Here is a 20209-nt window from a genome sequence, read left to right as displayed (position 1 = left end):
AATCAGTGTGGAAGTTCCTCAGGAAGCTGAGAATCCATCCACACCAAGATCCAGCTGTACCACTTTTGGGCATATACCCCAAAGGACCTTACTACAGGGACACTTTATCATCCTTGTTCAGTGCGGCTCTGTTCATAATGGCCGTTGGAAGCAGCCTAGATGTCCATCACCTGATGAATGGATAATGAAAATGTGATGCATTTACCCGACGGGATGTTATTCAGCTGTTAAGAATAATTAAAGTTTCAAGTAAATGGATAGAGTTTGGAACAATCATCCCAAGTGAGGTAATCCAGACCAGGAAAGACAAATTCAGCATGTTCAAGCCAGATGAAAGGCAGTTTTGAATTTAAATGTACTTCTACTTACAAATTTGGATTTCTGAGACATGTCTATAAAAACACTTCTTTGGGATTTTGCTGAGTTTATAGGTGAATTTGGGAGAATTTACATTTTAACTATAGTAAGTCTTTTTACTTAAGGAAATGGCATCTTTTTCTTTTTAAATTTTCTTTCATTTACCTTAGAGATATTTTATGGTTTTAATTGTGTATATCTTCCACCCTTCCTTCCTTCCTTCCTTCCTTCCTTCCTTCCTTCCTTCCTTCCTTCCTTCCTTCCTTCCTCCCTCCCTCCCTCCCTCCCTCCCTTCCTCCCTCCTGTCTGTGTGTCAGTCTGTCTGTCTGATTTACCCGGTGCTGGCTAGTTTTATGTCTACTCCGCACCAGCCAGAGCCAACTGACAGCTCTCAGGCGGGCCCTCCTTTGGTTGTGCTGCAGGGTGTGGCTGGGGTCTGTGTGTTTGCTTGTGTGGCGTCTCCTTAGTTAGTACTCCGTGGTGGAGCACCCAGGCCATTGTGGATGCAACCACGCTTGGACTGTGGTCTTGGGTTCTATAAGACGGCAGGCTGAGCATACCAGAGCCAGTAAGCAGCTCCCCTCCATGGTCTCCGCATCAGCTCCTGTCTCCCAGATCCTGCTGTTCTGAAATCCTTCTTCCATAGTGGACTACAATGTGAAAGTGCAAGCAAAATAAACCCTTTCCTCCTCAAGCTGCCTTTGGTCATGGTGTTTATCACATCAATAGAAACCCTAAGACAATCCCTATGCATTTTGTTTTGAAACTACTGTGAATATCTTATTTCTTTTACCCTTGTATATAAATATAATTGATTTTTATATTTGTTTTTATCCTTTAGTTCTGGTACCCTTTAGCATATTTTGTCAGAACTTCTTTCAACAATACCATCTTCTGTATGTAATAAGTTGTAGTTATTCCTTTTGAGTTCCGATTCCTTTTTGTTATTTTTCTTGTTTTCATGGCAGTAGCTTTAGTCTTCAAAACTGTGCTACAAAGATGTAGTGAGCATCCAGGTGTATATTCTTGTCTTGTTCTAGATTTCAGAAGGAAAACAGTCTTTTTCCATGAAAAAAATAACTTAGCTGACTTGATCATCTTAAGGGAATTCCTTTTATTCTAATTTAGCTGAATTTTTTTTTTTTTTAGGGAGACATTTGTTGTCCCTCTCTCCCCATGGATTTAGATGACGATGATAAGAATATATCGTTTACTTTGTCAATACAGTGAGCTTAGTTTTATGAATCAATGAATAACATGCAATTAGGTTGATTTGCTGCCGTTGTCCATTTAGAAATTGATGGGTTAATTAGAGTGTTCCTCAGTCTCACTCTTTGGAGACATGCTGTTGTGAACACTCATCTAGTTCGTGTGTGGACAGATGTTTTCTTTTCCAGGGCAAATGCCTACAATTTGTGTGTTAAGCCAGATGTGATGGCACATGCCTGTAATCCCAGCGTTGGGAGGCTGAGGCAGGAGGGTAGCCAGTTTGAGACCAGCCTGGGCTCCATAGTGAGACCTGGGTTTTTGCAGGACAGGTGAGCAAGCACAGAAGCAAACACAGACCCAAGCCAGCAGTGAGTCGCGGCTGCAGTCAAGCTGTGTTCACTTCTGAAGGAGCTGCTGGCTGTGCCCCAGGCGATGCCCGGCTCCTTATTCTCCCGTGTGCTCTCTCTGTGTGCTGTGCCATAAGAATGACCACAGACGCATTATTAAGGGGAGTGTTTGCCTTACTTTAAAATATTCTTTGTTCTCAAATTATACCATTTCCTGTCTTAGGGAGTTATAAAATGTGCTTCTGAATGCATTTATTTATCTTCTGTTATTAAATAATGAAGTTCATTATTGGATTTTCTAATGTTAAACTTTTTGTTCTGGAGTAAATTACATTTTCAAGGAATATTACTTCAACATTGCAGACTGTTACCTCTTTATCATTACTTCAGGATTACTTAAATGTTAGTGAATGTAGTCTGTCTTTCTTGTACATTATTTTCTACCTAAATATTCTTGATTATATTTTATTTATTTTTATATGCATATTTTTTGTTTTGTGGGATTAGATTTTATGAAGGAATTTTAAACATTGCTCTTTTTTTTAAGCAATAATAATGAAAATACTATGTGAGCTTTTTGTCCTTTTGGTTGTGAGCCTAGCTTTTAATGGCTGAGCTATGTCCTCAGCACTTTGTGAACTTTTTCACAAAGTGTAGTCATTTAATCTCTATCTCTGGTTGTGGTGCTTTTAAATTGTTACTTTAAAAGACATTTATGTACTTATTTATTTGTTTTACCTAATCCGTCTTTAGTTTTGTTCATTCTGAAGACTTTGTTTTCCAGCTCATCCATCAGTTTTCCATTTTCAAATATCTTTTTTTAATGACTTGAACTGGCGACCTGTGTCCTGTTGCTGGTTTTGTCCCAATGTTTTGTTGCTTTTTTGCCACATTTGATAAAGTTTCCGTTTTAGCATCATTTTTTCCATAATTTATGATTTCAGTCTTTATTTTTATATGATTTTCTAAGTTTCTAAATAAGTACATTTTTATATTTTTCTAATTTATTGACAATGCAGAAACATTCCAAATCTTTTTTTATTTAAGAATTTTTTTTATTCTTTTTTTTTTCATACCAACCACAGACCCTCTTCTCATCCCTCCTCCTGCTCTCCCCCATCCCCCCTCCCTTCCTCTCCTCTGAAAGGGTAAGGCCTTCTATGGGGAGTCAGCAAAGCCTAGTACATTTCTGTTGAGGCAGGACCAAGATCCTCCCCCTGCATCAAGGGTGAGCAAGGCATCCCACCATAGGTTATGGGCTCCAAAAAGCCAGCTCATGCACCAGGGATAGATCCTGATCACACTGCCAGGGGTTCCTCAAAAAGACCCAGCTGTACAACTGTTTCCCGTATGCAGAGGGTCTAGTCTGGTCCCATGCAGGCTCCACAGCTGTTGGTCTAAAGTTCGTGAGTTCCTTTGATCTTGGTCCAGTTGTCTCTGTAGATTTCCCCATCATGATCTTGTTGCCCCTTGCTCATACAATCCCTCTTCCCTCTCTTCAACTGGACTCCTGGAGCTCAGCCTGGTGCTTGGCTGTGGATCTCTGCATCTGCTTCCATGACTTACTGGATAAAGGCTCAATGATATGACATTCAGGGTGTTCACCAATCTGATTACCGGCGTAGGCTAGTTCAGGCACCCTCTCCTCACTTGGCAGTGTTTGGAAATGTTTTGTTTTCCCAGCTGGAGGAGGGCAATAGGTAGAGGGTAGTTAGTGACTAGAGGCAGGCTGAGGTTCTGCCTACTAGTCTCTAAGGCTCAGATGCCTTGTTCAGAACCAGGAATCATCAGGTGCAGATAGCAACCTGAGGCTGAGAATCCCTGGTTTAGAGGCTTAGTCAGGTTCAGATTTCGGTGGAGAAGAACATTTCCGAGTTGTGTCTTCATCTCGAGTACATGCAGCATGTGTGGTTGGAACTGCTCTTGTTCTTAGCAGACATGGCTGATCAGTGTGCCGATTCTAGTTATCAAGATTGCACAAAGCTCATTGTTCCAAATCCACCTTCATTTCTCAGTTGTAATACTTAAGTAAGAACAAAGTGGTTCTCACACTTGATGATGTCCTCATTGCTGGTGTTCACATGGACGGTGGATGCTGTAGTCCTTGCTTCATCTTTATTCTCTCTTGGTTGATTGTTTTACTAATGTGTGCATTATTTTGTTCTAAATTTTGTCCTGAATATCTTGCAAGGCGATGCTTTTTAGTGTATGTTTTGAAATTATATATTCATATGTACTTTTCAATTGCAATCAGTGGGTTTCCTAGATCTTTCTGTATTTCTTAGGTTTTATTTTAAATAGACTAGTTTTGTTGCCTATTTTTCTTAATTAGAAATTATTCTTTTATTATTTTTGTTTGTTTGTTTTCGAGACAGGTTTTCTCTATGTAGTTTTGGTGCCTGTACTGGATCTCACTCTGTAGACCAGGCTGGCCTTGAACTCACAGAGATCCGCCTGGCTCTGCCTAGTGAGTGCTGGGATTAAAGGCGTGCGCCACCACTGCCGGCCTTTTACTATTTTTGTATAGACTTTATATATACACCAAATAGTGACTAGTTACAATTATTAACATATTATATAGTTTATATCCCATTCATTATAAAATTTATTAATGCTTGAATCACTTATGTTGAAAACTAAGATAACTTTTCTTTTAGATCAGTGCTGTCTAATATAAATATAACTTGAGTCATGCAAAAGCAAATGGGAATAGGTAAAATCAATTTAAATAAAATATTTAACTTTACACATCTGAAATATTTTCAATATAAAATATAGCAATATTTAAAGCGCATCCATGAAATGTCTATATTCTTTCCTTTTGTGCTAAGTGTGCAGTTATAAACTTATATTCTAGTTTTCTGCTGTGTAATCTGAGCTTGTCCCAAACTCCTTATCCCTGTCTTACCAGAGCACCGGGATGCCCTGGTCCCACTTGGTCACCCTTTAATGACCATTTTATTAGAGATTTTCTCATGTTGGACAGGCGGCGTTGGAGAGACTGTCCTCACACACTAGGTGGCAGTGTTGCCATTGTTAGCGCCCCTTAGAGCGAGGGAACTTTGAAAGGAAATGGGGTGTAAAGGGAAACTTTCCGACTTTTGAGATTAGATCAGAATTTGAGCTGCAAATCCTCACTGAGTGCAGTGAGGTGGGAACACAGCTGAGCACTGTGATTCAGCAGGGCCGCCCGCCCTCTTTACAGCCCCAGTCCTTGAATTAGAGTCAAACCAGAGTAGATGAGGAAGCTGTCAGCCCCTGTCCATACTGAATTACTGAATTATCTTCAGTAATTTAAAAACACACGACCCTAAAGATAGGTACTTCTTGGTTATATGAATTTTAAAAGTCATAAACACTTTAACAAAAACTTTTAAACTTGAATGAAAGACTGAATCTATGACAATTTTGGAAACTAAACGTGAAAGCCTGGCATTAATTAGCTTTCATAAAGTCCCTTTGTGATCGTCTGTGTGTCTGTCCGTTCTTTATGTTACTACCTGAACTGTAGCTATGTGTTTTACTCTTTTTCAAGTAGTTGACATTTAGGTATATTTTAGTATTTAACAAATGACTGAATTTTACTTTTATTGTTATTTAGAATTCAGGATAACTTTTGAGGTACTAATTTGGTACCTATTTTGAAAATCATTACTTTTCTAGTAAGTGCTCAGCTCTGTTACTTAGCAAATTTTGCTTTAGTTTTGTATTATTAAAAACAAAATGCTTTCCCATATATCTCACTGTAGGCTTGTAGCAGGAACCTTAAAGAGTCTTGCCAACTTCTCAGCTGATGTTGTTTCCTCAGACTGGAAGCCTCTGTGTCCTCATATCTGAATGGCTCTCAGCTGAACTGTGCTGCTAGAAGCCTAAAAGCTTAACCAGCCAAATGCTTCTAGTTTCTGGTCCTCACGCTTTATATACCTTTCTGCTTTCTACCACCACTCCCTGGGATTAAAGGTGTGTGTCGCCATGCCTGGCTGTTTCCAATGTGGCCTTGAACTCACAGGGATCCAGAGGGATTTCTACCTCTGGAATGCTAGGATTAAAGGTGTGAGTGCCACCATTTTCTAGCCGTTGTATCTAATGGCTGTTCTGTCTCTGACCCCAGATAAGTTTATTAGGGTACACAACATTTTGGGGAACACAATACCACCACATATGCTTTTAGTTGGCATTGATTTATCTAATTAATGTGTAGGTCTTAGACTGAGAAACATTATTTATGAGCATATATTTGTTAGGTTTAATATTTTTATGTGGATACACAAGAGTAAATACTTTTAATACATTATTGTAGCAATAAATTAAAAAAGGCAAATGTCAGTCTTAATACCATAGAAAGCTACATCTTACAGAACAAGGAGAATGCTGAAATGAGTTAATCCTTATATTGGATGAGACAGCTCTGGTTTTTGTTTGTTTTGTTTTGCTTTAAATATGAGTCAAAGAGTTTTCTTCTTTTGGACTGTGTGTTATGTCTTGTGAGTGAATTTCTTTTATTTGACTTTTGACGGCTTAATGGGGATTGGTCTGTTGGCTCTGGCCTGTTGGCCGGAATTTGGCTTTGGTGGTGAACACAGATCCAGGCTCCTTCCAACCCTGAAGGCCAGGAAGCACCAGGCACCACGTGACAGGCGGGGCTGAAGTCACTCTTCCCTCTCTTGGGTGATGCAGCAGTGAGTCTTCATCAGATGCTGGCTCAGGCAGGCATTTTGAACTCGCCGCTCTAGACATGTGAACTCCCCAAAACCTCTTCCTTATAAATGACTCAGCTTTTGACTTGTGCTTATGGCATTGTAGCCTCACAACACAGCCTCACATATGGGGGAAATCTGGTTGTAGTTAGAATCTTCAATGCTTTAATCTGTGTATACCTAAAGAGCCCAAACTTTATATTTGATTGTGGTGTTTACTTTTGGTACTTTTCTCCCTCTCAAACCATCACAGCTCTTTTATTTCTGTCTAAAGTTACATGGTGGGAAGTTATTTTACTTACACACTTAGTCTTTTTTCATATAAAATGAAACTTTGAGGACACAGCTATTGTTCGTTGGATCTCCACACACAGTACTGTGTGACCGTCATAGCAGACCTGATGGTAGCACACACACGTAAACTGTTAGTGTGTGCGCATGTTCATTGGTTAGGGCTGTTTAACAATGTTTGAAGGCCATGTGATTCTTGTCAAGTTACACTTGCTGTACATGTGTTACAGACATCAGATAACATTCAAAGCTACGCAGCTTGTTTTCCTCATCATTTATTTCTGCATGTAAATCTTCACTCTGTAAAAGCTAGCACTGTTTTCTTTCATGGACTCTAGTCCAGAGCTGACTGAAGGACCCTACAGACACTGGCTGCTCTACTCTGTGTCCTTCCCTCACATCACACTAGGGTGAGAGTCTGGATCTGTGAGTTACGCTTTTGTTGGCCTATATCTAAGAAGCGTGCAAATTAGAAATGAGATGTCATTTTTGGAAGTGATTATAACTATGTTAATTTAATTGTTAACCATGTAAGTATATTATATGGAAACTTGCTAAAGATCAGTTTCAAGAAAATGATGTTATCTGTACATTCTTTTAAAAATATCCCCTTTTAAATTTCAGCAATAGAAGAAATGCATATTCATTTTAGAAAAAAGATAGATTAAAAGGCAAATTAAAATCCCTAATGATTCTACCCGAAGAAAATTGCTGTTAATCATTATTATATTGATCTAAAATATGAACCCAAAGGGAATACCCTGTTTTATGATCTTAGACTCTCCAGGCTTTCTTCTTCCCTTTGTGTTAGAAGCCAACTGGGGCCTGATGCATGCTGGGCACTCGCTGCATCTCTGTGGCTGTAGTTTCTTTATTAAGTCAGATTTTAGTGCGTAAATTAGACGCCCTTTTGTGATTGAATATAGGCATCCAATGTTGATACCTTACATGTCTCGTGACCCCAATGTCGTTTTGTGGGTCTTTGCTCGATGTCTGCTCCCTCTTTCCCATTGTCTGCCCTCCTCCTCCTCCCATAGGCCAAGCATGTCACTTGTAAGTGGAATATGAATTGATTTGGTGATTTTCCAATCTGATATTTTGTGATTAATGATGAGTTAAATCTTGTATGAATCAGTAGTTATTAATGATATTTGTCAGATTCTGTCAACTATTTTAATTTTATTTCAGTTCATTCATTTTTTATTTATTTCTTTTCAAGCTTTTTATAGTTTTTTGAGGCACAAGGACTTTAGCATACTGTTGTTTGGATTATTCTACAAAGCACATGGCTGTGATATTCTTTGAAACTTTGATTTTGGAGTGTTATTGGTAGACATTTTTTTTCTATGAACATGACAATTAAAAAAGAAACAATAAATCCAAAGTATTTCTCCTATTTGCACATCTATACCTGTTTTTTGTTTAAATTTTTTTCATTTTACATACCAACTGTAGTTCCCCCTTTCTTCTGCCCCCCTTCTTCCCCCCATCTACTCCTCTTCGGGGGTGAGGCCTCCCATGGCGTATCAAGTGGCGTATCAACCTCCCCCATCAAGGTTGAGCGAGGTATCCCACCGTAGGGAATAAGCTCCAAAGCTAGTTCATGACCTGGGATAAGTCTTGTTCCCACAGCCAGGAGCCCCACAAGCAGATCAAGCTACACGACTGTCACCCACATTCAGGGGGCCTAGTTCAGTCCCATGCAGGTTCCCCAGCAGCCAGTCAGAGTCCACGAGCTCCCACTAGCTCGGGTCAGCTGTCTCTGTGGTTTTCCTGTCATGGTTCCTCCTCCCTCTCTTCACCTGAACTCCAGGAGCTCGGCCCAGTGCTTGGCTGTGGGTCCATCCTTTTTAAATCACTTTGATATACATTCAAAACTTATGTCTCCTGTTTTAAAGTCTTTAGTTTAAAATTGTTTTCACCCTTCATGGTAAACCTTTAGCATTGATATGATGTACACTATATTTCAGTACTTTCTTCATATCTGAATTACACAGGCAGTGAGGTAATTCTAATATGGGAATCAAAAAGTCGTTGAAACTACAATATTGTAGCACGAATCTTAAAAAGTCTTATTAATAAAAACAAACCTGGGAGCCAGGTATTGAGGGTGAATGCTGAAAGATCAGAGAAGCAGAACAAGCCACAGCTTCCTTACCTCGCCAATTCCTCAGCTGATCCTGTTTTCTCAGACTGGAAGCCTCTGAGTCCTCATCCAAATGGGTCTCAGCTGAACTGTGCTGCTCAAAAGCCTAAAAGCTTAACTAGCTCTAGTTCCTGGTCCTCCTGCCTTAAATACCTTTCTGCTTTCTGCCATCGCTTCTTGGGATTAAAGGTTTGTGTCACCACACCTTGCTGTTTCCAGTGTGACTTTGAACTCACAGAGATCCAGATGGATCTCTGCCTCCGGAATGCTAGGATTAAAGGAGTGTGCTACCACTGCCTAACCTCTATGTTTAATATTATGGCTGTTCTGTTCTCTGACCCCAGATAAGTTGATTGAGGTGACTATTATCAACCACACAATATAAATTATTATAATAGACATTTAACATACATATATCTTTATAATTATTAATAGACTAAACAGATCCAAGGTCTCCAGAACATAATTATTAGAAATATAAATTATGGTCACATACATTATAACCATAAAGAGCTTTTGTTTATTTTATTGATAGTGTCATTAGAAAATATAAACATCTTCACATGGATTATATGAAATGATAATATTGGCTATCAAGTTTCTTAATATAGATTAATATTAAAATGTCAAGTGCTTCTCTGTATACAGATTAAGATCTACCTAGCTGTATATAACAATTAAAAGTGTTTATTAATTTTTTGTATTAGGTTAGACATGATCTCAATATCATAAAATACTCCCTGAGATGAAACCTGTAGATGTTTATATGGGTGTGGTTTGTTATTTTAGTTTTTACTGTGGCTGTTTTATATCACCTTTAGCAAATAGTCTTGCTATAGATTTAGCAAGATAACGTTTTTCTTTTTAATAATCTTTATATAACTGAACTTTCTAAGTTTAAATCTATAATTTAATCCCTGTTGTGCCTTTTCCTTATGTGACATTTCCTTTAACAATTTTTATGTGTATGCAAGGCTTTACATTGAAGTGTGTCTGTGTACCATCTGTGTGCAGTGCCTGAAGAGGCCAGAGAGGGCATGGGGTCTTCTAGAACTAGGATTACAGAAAGTCATGAGCCTTCAGTGAATGCTGTGACTCGAACCCAGGTCCTCTGCAAAAGTTGACAGTACTGTTAACCTCTGAGCCATCTCTCTAGTCCTGGGTCATTTATATATTTCTGTTTACTCTCAGTTGTTGTATAGATGTAAACTGTTTAAATTTAATTTTATATTTTTAATGTGAATGATGAATATATTATATATTGTTATCCCGTTAAATTACTATAATTGTATTTGAATGTGAAAAGCATTAGTGAATATACATTTCCATAAATAATACGGCTATACATCCTGTCTTTTGATTTTTATTGTTATGTAAGAGTGATTGGTGTCTGTGATGATTAGTGTTTCTATTGCTGTGATAAACACCATGACCAAAAGCAACATGGAAAGGAGAGAGTTTATTCCAGTTTACAGTTTTAGTCCATTGCTCAGGGCAGGAACCTGGAGGCAAGGATTGAAGCAGAGACGATGGAAGAGTGCTTGCTGCTCATTAGCCTGCTCTGTTGTACAACTCAGGACCACCAGCTGAGGAGATGGCACTGCCCACAGTGGGGTGGGCCCCTCACATCAGGCATTAGTCAAGAATGTCCCTCACAGACTTGCCCTACATTCCAGTATGATGGAGACCTTTTCTTGAGGTTCCCTTTTCTCAGCTGACCTTAGCTTGTGTCAAGTGGACAAACTATTAGTATTTCTTTGCAAATAATGTGTGTGAGTGTGCGTGTGCGCGCACACACACGCACGCACATGCACACATATGTGCACATACATGGAACAGCTTGGATGTCTATATTTTACCAACTATATGGTATATAGTTTATAACTATTTGGGCTGGCCTTGATGTAGTAGTCAGAGTGTACATACAGCTCAGCAGGCTTACTGTGTATTCACCAAGTTATTTAACCACCACCATTTCCTAATCTTATGTTGTCTTCATCCTCTCCAGATAAGGCGTCTGCATTTTAATGGTTGCACCCAATTCCCCTTCATTTAGATCTTAGATACCATTTTGTAGATTTGTGTCTGTGTATATCATATGCATGAAATCATGACATATGTGTTCATTTGTGACAGCCTTGAAAAATTTAGTGCAGTATTTTTTAATTTTACTCATTTCTTGTGGTGAGATATCAGTGCTTCATTTCTTTTTATGTCTGAATAATATACTCCTAAATAAATCATATTTTACCACTCATCAAATGAGAGACACTAGATTATTTTAATTTATTGGTTATTATGTACATTATGAACTTACATTTAATATGTCATCCTTTATATGAATATTTAGGTTTACTCACCAGGATACTTTTTTTGTCAATTTGTTATAATTTCTTATTTTACAACACTAGTCATTCATATGCTCTAATTCCCATTTCTCTCATTTTTTACACCTTTTTTTCTTGATCCATAAGATATGGTTCAATAATTCAATATAAAAAGATATGTTCAAATTGTATCCATTTGTTTAAATTCAAAACATGTTAAATTGTAATCTTTTTGTTCTGTACTCCACTCAGTTGAAAAATTTATAGCACATTAACATATTGGCATTAAGGTCTGTGTTTCAAATGCCAGTTACTTAGTTTTCCATAATTCCCCTAAAGATAAGTAATGTGATTTCTGAAATTCTGAGGAGAGATGGAGCATCTCCTGATTTGTCTGAAAAATTGTGCAGTTGATTTCTTTCTGTACAGGTTGGTAGGGAAACAGCATGTGTGGTCTAATTGTTATTTATTTAATTTAAAGTAAATTAAATTTAGCCCTCTATATCATCTGTTTTTGCTGCTAATGACAAAGATTTGTATTTTTCTCTAATTGAATAGTCTGCTAGCATTTCATGATAAATGTAATGCTTTGTGCAGTGTATTTTCACCCAGCTCCTGTGTTTTATGAAGCCCCTTCTTGAGTGTATGTCAGGACTCTCCTCTCCCCACAGACAGTCTTCTGATTGACTACCAGTTCACCTTCAGCTTGTTACAGGAAGATGATCGCCACCACACTGCCATCAACTTCATAGCAAACCCAGAACAGGTAAGGAGGCGTCACCTCCCGCAGTGAGTGCTGCCGCTACCAAGGCATCCACATTTTTTATTATCATTTTCCTGTGATTTAACTCCCCAGAAGTATTACATAGGAGGAATTCTGTAGAAATTACCGAAGCTCTTAAATTTTTATGAAACTTGGATTTACTTGTGACTCAGAGAATTGACAAGTTTGTGTTTTTGATTGGTAGTCTCCTGGTTTAAATTATACATCCATATACTTATTTATTCAGAAAATTCTTCTTTACCTTGAATTCTTGTGTTTTACTTGTAAATAAGAATTTTCTGAATCTCAAGTGTATAATTATAAGCATGAATGCTGTTATAAACTTGTCAATTATCTCAATCTCAAGGACATCCAAATTTTATGAAAAGATGATTTAAGAAACACAGGAATTCAAGGCGTGTTGTATCAAACTCTCGTTCATTTGCAGTGAAGCATATCATTCGTTTTTATTGACCTTTGTCCCAATCTAATGTTTCACTGAGTTACACAGATGTCGACTCACATTCATGTAATTCTACAAGCTGACGAAGATCAAATGTATTCACTGCCTGCCAATAGTAAATCTAAAAACATGTCAGTTTAAAAATGTCTTGTCCATTTTTTTTTTCTAAACAAGGTAGACATACTCCCTTGCATGAGAAGCATCTCCAGGGATGCTTGCAAGATTTTCTTGTGTAATTCCTCTTATTTAAGAACAATTCACTGAGGACTATCTCTAAAGTTAAAACAACTTATTGGTGAAAGCTTCTTCTTCTTCTTTTTTTTTTTTTCTTCTTCTTCTTCTTCTTCTTCTTCTTCTTCTTCTTTTTTTTTTTTTTTTGGTTGTTTGAGACAGGGTTTCTCTGTGTAGCTTTGTACCTTTCCTGGAACTTGCTCTATAGACCAGGCTGGCCTTGAACTCAGAGAGATCCACCTGCCTCTGCCTCCTGAGTGATGGGATTAAAGGCATGCGCCACCACCGCCTGGCTGGTGAAAGCTTCTTAATCTATTCTGTAAAATAAAATAAGTAGATGTCTTATCATTTGTAGATTTCCCACATTTTTACTTTTTATGGCAGATTTCAGTCTTCTCTCACTGTAGGTTCCCTCTAGTTAGCGCTTTCATATGAACCATTTCTGAATGGGCACCTGTGCCATGCAGCTTTAGTGAGCTCCCCCATCACCACCCCAATCTACAGCACTGATGTCATCGTTTTCTAGATTGACTGTGGCATCCTAGCTGAATAGAGCTCTACAAAGAGCGGAGTGGGCACTGAGTGGGCACTGAGTGGGCTTGGAGCTTTAGTTACAGTACTTAAGGTATTTCCCAATAACAAAACTTTGAATTTGTAGAGGATGAACTAAAAAAGAAAGGTAGTTTTATATGCTTACACTGACCATTTTGTTATGAACTTTTAATTGTTCTTATTTTCACCCCACCAAGAATAAAGCAAAGCACACAATATCAAGAGTTGACTAAACTTGAAAGGAAGGGCTTATGCTTTCTCTTGCATACGTTGTCTCATAACAATAATAGTTTTAACACTCAGGCACATGTTACAGACACAAAACCTACCCCTTTTTAGAGGTTACTGAGCCAGTCCTCTATAGACCTCTCTTTCTCTGGGTAAAGACAAAGATTAAACAAATGGAAAAGAAGACATCTTGAACTAATGATAATAATAGCAAACTACCCTTAAAAGTACAATGTCCTTAAAATTTTTTCTTAGAAATTACCTAAAAGCAGAAGGTCAAATTATTAGAGAAGATAAATGAGGAACTTTTGAGTTTATCATAGTTTAATTTTCATTAAACAGCATAAACACTATCTGTATTTATTCAGTTGAATGTTTATATCATATACAGTTTTGTAAATTTAATGAATAAAAATCAAATTAGCGAGTTGACTAATATGTATTTAACACATTTCCACCTTTTTAACATTAATTTTTTTTCTTGATAGTCAAACAAAAATTTGGACATTTCGATTAATGCTTCCAACAACTTTAATCTCAACATTACCTGGTCAGTTGGCTCAACAGGTAAACAGAATTTTCTGTCATCTCTCTTCTGTCTGAGTTTATGCATGGAAGTTGTTCTAATCTGATTTACTATTCTAAAATAAATAAAAAAATACAATTTTCCCATCACTCTGCTTTTACTGATAAAAATAGGAAGTAGTAACTTGAAAGCTTAATACCATAATTTCCTTATTCAATTAAAATTAGAAGGCTAACAAATAATGTATACCACTTAAGCATTAAAAATGATAATGTTAGGAAATTCTGTGATTTTAATTAAGATAGATTAGTTTTTTAGTGTCTAAAGAGAAGGAGATTTCAATTATTCATTTCATTATTGAAGTTACAAATTTTATTATCCATCCCAATATTTACATGAAACAAAAGTGTTCTTCTTACTTACTGATAAAAGCAACAATCTATTATTTTCTATCTTAGAGATATATTCTTTCTGGTTGCATCCGGGCTAAGAGGAAATAAATTTTTATAAGCATGTCTTCCATAATAAAGTTCACAGATTGAAATGATTAATTTTTAAGAAATCATAACTGTGAGGAAGATAAATTGTTATGTTGAATTATCAATGTGTAAGGTCATTTTTCAACACATCTGTTAAGTGACGAGCTCAGAGAATCTACATGTTACGAATGCACATGAGTTATTTTTGTAATAGATTATGCGAAATGCATTTAGTTACTCAGTATACTAATTCTAATTGTTTTTCTGTTCATTAAGGTGGAGATCTGGCTAAGGCAGTTGAAATGTCCTGTGTGTCCAAAATTGTGTTTACTAATTGAACATTTACATAGTGTTTTAAATTAATGGCCTCTTTCTAGTTTTTTAAAAGTAAGGATGTTTCAATTTGTAGAAAGGCAAATAAATTGATTTTTTCATTTTTTAATTGGATTAAGACACGATCAAATACGGTTTGATTATAATTTAAGTGGTAAGCAGGATGACTTCACCTTCTGGAGCCATGTGTCCAGGGGGCGTTCAGTGCTGGGGGCATTGTAGTGGGTGAAATGCTTCCTTCTTCCTGGGACAAAGGTTTGGTTTGAAAACCAGAAATTATGCAGCCTCTGGGGTCACAAGTATTACAGAAGAATGTCAAGTCTCACAGCCAGCCTGGTAGCATTTTTAATGTGGATTTTATACTGAAGTTGTTACGCTGTATCTCTGGCAAACCAGTGTGCAGAGGTGCTATGCGAGCCCCATAGAGAAGAGCAGCTGGTGTGGCAGTTCCGGTGATGGTGTTCTTGAGATTTCAGTTTGTAAGACTTTGCTGCACTATATATTTTGACTTAATAAAGATCCCTGTTTCCTAGTATCAATTATAATTTTTTTCATATTCATATTTTAGGAGGAACAATATCTGGGGAAGAGACTCCTATAGTTTCTAAGTCAAATGTAAAGGAATACAGAGATAGCTTTTCCTACGAAAAATTTAACTTCAGAAGCAATCCTAATATCACATTTTATGTGTATGTCAGCAACTTTTCCTGGCCTATTAAAATACAGGTAAGCATAACAACATTTGTTTCTAATGATGGTGAACATCCTCATGGTGAAAGAATACTGATTTTTCCAAAGAGATGGCATATGTGTATTCATTGCCTTGAGCAGTAAGGCATTTACGGACCCTTTGTAAGAGATCATGTGTGATTATCTATGATGAATGAATGACTCCACAAAGACATACCAATAACATTAGACCAACTAGAGTGTACTAAACATTTTCAGTAGGTATTATCTTGTGAAAGATGCCATGAAGCTTGAGACTGCTATGATGTTTGGGTTTTCTGATTATTAAGTTAAAGGGGAATGCTTTCATTTAAATCAATTTAAAATAGTGTGTGTTTCAGTAATCTTTACTATTGTTTTTTTTAGTGCATACTGGGTATAATTTATCTTTCCTTTAAGATTGAGGATTAACAATCCTTGGCAGTTACATTTTTAGGACCCTCGACTCTCATAGTTGGTTTCCTCATTTATGTCCTGTATCTATTACATTTCATCTTATTTTCTTTCATTGAAAATAGATTTTTTTTTGCTCACATTATATTCTAATTATAGTTTACCCTCTTTACTCCTCCCAGTTATTCTCTCCTCCCTCCCATCCAGATCCACACCCTTTCTGACTTATTAGAAAACAAGCAGGCTTCCAAGGGATAATAATGAAATATAGAAAGATACAACAAAAACAAACACATTGGAATTGGACTAAACAAACAGACAAACAAAAAAGAGCCAAGAGAAGGCACAAGAAATAGAGACCCACCTGCCTGACACCAGGAATCCCCTAGGAACACTGAACTAGACGTTATAGCTGCACTCAGAGGACCCATGGGGGCCTGAGCTTGCTGCCTCGGTGTCTGTATGTGCTTTATTAGGTTGATTCAGTTGGAGGCTCTTGTTTTCTTGGTGTCTTCCATCTCCACTGGCTATAAAACTCTTCTTTCTGCCTGCAAAGTTCACTGAGCCCTGCGGGAGAGGATTTGATGGAGACATCCATTTTTAGGTCTGGGCATTCTAAGGTCTCCAACTCTCTGCATAATATCTAGCTGTGGGTCTCTACATTTGTTCCCACGTGCTACAGGAGGAAGCTTCTCTGATAATGGCTGAACAAGGCACTGGTCATCTTTCTCTTGCATTTCATTTTCAGTGTGCTTGTTGGTAGCTACTGAACTCTTCAGATTTATTTCTAGGAAATGTTTTTGTGCCATTGTTAATTTGTACTTTGATGAAATATTTTTTGACATTTGGGATTTGTTTATTCCTTTATTCTTGACTAAATTGAATTCACATTAGTTTATTGACCAAGTCATTTATACTAATCCCATTCTAGAGTGTTATGTTTTAAACCATTTTAGATATTGAAACTATAGTAAGAATTGTCAATTTATGCATCACAATTGCAAGGTTTGAATGTTTTATGTTAATTTCTGTGTTTTATAGACAGATTGAGTCCTTTTTAAAATCATGTGTTTAATGATAAAGTTGTCATTTGTAATTTAACACTTAAATAGATGTAAATACTTAATGTTAAACATATGAGAGATTATTGCTCAGTAAACTTATTCATTTAAACTAATGTAGGAGATTTACATTATATACTCTAAAAAGGAGATTTCTACATTCATTTTAAAATTCCAGAAGTATCTCCATTGTAATTCATGCATTTTGATAGTGGCAAAATGTAAATTTAAGATTGATCAACATATGTACTGATCAGATTTCACTTGTTTTATCCAAATTTCAATAAAAATAAGGGCTTATTTTGTGTAACTTATTACATACTAATTAAAATGGATATGCTTGTATTTTTAATCATTTCCTGCTTTTCAACTTTTGGTTATCTAATTATGGTTTATTTTTAAGCCAATTACATAGTTACTTTAGAATGTTCATGAATATTTAATTATTTGAAATTAACTTTCTAAATTAGATTTTCTTTTGAGAATGCACTAGTAGTCTATTCTGCTTGTCAACCAGAATTTGTGTAGTGAGTGTAAATGTCGTACTCTTTCAACGTAGTCTCATTCGGTACACAGTTGATATGGATCGTGATACATAGTCTAATTTTTATTCTTTATTAAACTTGTTATTTTAGTCCCAAGAAATATTTTAAAGCATGTATATCCATTTATTGAAGAGGCTCTAAGACACTCTCAGTTGTTACACATAAAATAACAATATTGTGTTTTTTCAAATGATTTACTTCAAAGTCTCCATTTTTTTCTTTTTTGAAAAGAGAACAAGTTATATAGATTTTTAATTTAGTTCTTCTAAAGAATTTATAAAGTATAAAGAATCATGTCTTTTTAAACATATTTCAAATATGGAAGGATTTGGAGAGTACTTGGAAGGGGCTCTGGGGAGGAGAGTGGGGAGAAAGAAAACAAGATCATAGGCTGTGACTTTTTTTGTATTGTTTCATCAAAATCCAAAATACTTTCTTACCTTACAGAAGTAAAACTCCTAAATTAATCTAAAACAAACAAACAACCCAGATACCTCAAACGCGAGTAAGGCACACAAACAGGCATTCAGTAAACTCCTAGCTGCACAAGCTCTAGTTTTATAATTTGGAAAACAAAGTTTATTCTTTATGTTAATAGACTAGATGTAATTTTATGTTTTGTAAATGTTAAAATTGATCTTAGTGAATTTCTTCATGTTTAATACTGAATCAAAATCATTTTAAAGTTCTAAGAGGCGATATTTTTAGTATTACCACTTGGAGTTAGCCATTGATGTTAAAGGTAGCTCTGTGTGCTGTGGAAATGTAAGCTAGAGCATTCTTGTCCTTTCTTTCTAATTATGATAAGTGGGTGGTTGCTTTAAATTTATGATACTCACCTGTCACATTTTCATTTCTGTATTCTCAATTGTAGTGTAGTGAAATCTGAAATGTAGTTCCTGTTATTTTGTGCTCTTTTAGGACTGTCTCAATTTCCACTATACTTATACTTTCAGTATTTATCATAAAGTGCACAATTCTTAACTATGAGGCTTAATGGAATTTTATTTATCCCCGATCCCACCATGCCAGCCAAGACAGATGGTTTAAAGTCCCGGAAGGCTTATTTCTGCTCACTCCTGGTCAGAGCCATCTCTCAGGGCTATCAATACTTCTTAATATCAACTAGGTTTGGTTCATTATTAAGTAAGGGAAATCATTTTGTTTTATATATATATGTATCATACATATTGTTATTATATATTAGAGCTTTATTTTTTCTTAATCCTTTCAATAAAGCTATACATACAATTTTACAATCAAGTGTAGAACATATATATTGTTTTTATGTTTTGCCAGTTTTGATTAAGCAGTTATGTAGCATTTTATATCTTATAAAGCACAATGGTCCTAGACTGCATCCCACCGGAAGTCTTGAAGTCTTCCTTATCCACTTATTCCCAAGCACTTAATTCTTCCTGTTTTAATGACAGCCATCTTTGGTGAGAGGCGACATCTCATTGTTTGTACTTTACTGATGATTTATGGTTCTGGTCACCATTTAATGTACTTGTTGACAATTTGTGTATCTTTAGGAAGATGTTCATTTGTTTCTTTTTAATGTTCGGTTATCTGGTTTTGTATGTTTGTCTATAATCTCAGCCTTGGGAGGTGGAGACAGGAGGATGGCAGAGTCTGGACTGCCTGGCTCCATAGTGAGGTAAAGTAATACCTTGTCTCAGGAATGAAAAATCGGAATAAATTTAACTGCATGCTTTGTACTGAGCCACATGGCTCCCTTCATATATAGGACAGTGCCCCTCCTGAGGATAGACAGTTCCCTCATTCTGTAGTTGTCTTTTCATTTTTTTATTGTCCCCATGGATATGATATGTTGTTCAATGAATATTATAGTGTAAAGAAATGCAGCAGCATTGAAACATTCTCTCTAGAACTTGGGTTCTCTGTTTAAGTTCATACTTGTGCAGAGACAGAGGCATGTTCTTACAAATTCTGTTGGAAGAACGGAATAGTTCATAGTGACTCTCTGCTCTAAGGTCTGCTTTGCCAGATAACATAGCAACTTCCCGTCTCCTTTGCTTTTGTTTGAACAATAATATATCAATTCCATCTGTTTTTAACCTGTTTGTACCTTTATATTTAAAATGGCTTTTCTTAGATGGAATATAGTTGAAGTCCTCTCTGCTCTAATTTCTTGGGTCATAGTCTCAAGTTAGCCCATGCTGACCTTGGCTTTCTTTAGTATAGGAGGATGACCTTGAACAACTCTCTGTGTCTCCACCTCCCAAGTGCTGGGATTGCAGGTGTGCTTCACCAGGATTGCGGGTGTGCTCCACCAGGATTGTAGGTGTGCTCCACCAGGATTGTAGGTGTGCTCCACCAGGATTGTGGGTGTGCTCCACCAGGATTGCAGGTGTGCTCCACCAGGATTGCGGGTGTGCTCCACCAGATTGTGGTGTGCTCACCAGGATTGTGGGTGTGCTCCCAGGTGGGTGTGCTCCACCAGGATTGTGGGTGTGCTCCACCAGGATTGTAGGTGTGCTCCACCAGGATTGTGGGTGTGCTCCACCA

At 36.8% G+C, this 20209-nt stretch overlaps 1 protein-coding gene across 5 annotated transcripts in view; it reads left to right on the top strand.

Moving 5' to 3' along the window:
• Atrnl1 (attractin like 1) overlaps positions 1–20209 on the top strand; it is a 590535-nt gene that overhangs the window by 158051 nt on the left and 412275 nt on the right. For all 5 annotated transcript variants that reach the window (XM_028880975.1, XM_037205779.1, XM_037205772.1 and 2 more), the window contains exons 22-24: positions 12046–12140; positions 14100–14178; positions 15518–15675. In XM_028880975.1, coding sequence (XP_028736808.1) covers positions 12046–12140; positions 14100–14178; positions 15518–15675 — 332 coding nt within the window. The remainder of the gene's footprint in view (positions 1–12045; positions 12141–14099; positions 14179–15517; positions 15676–20209) is intronic.

Source organism: Peromyscus leucopus, chromosome 1 (genome assembly GCF_004664715.2).
Source record: "Peromyscus leucopus breed LL Stock chromosome 1, UCI_PerLeu_2.1, whole genome shotgun sequence".
Classification (NCBI taxonomy): Eukaryota; Metazoa; Chordata; class Mammalia; order Rodentia; family Cricetidae; genus Peromyscus; species Peromyscus leucopus.
This window is presented reverse-complemented; position numbering and strand designations above follow the sequence as displayed.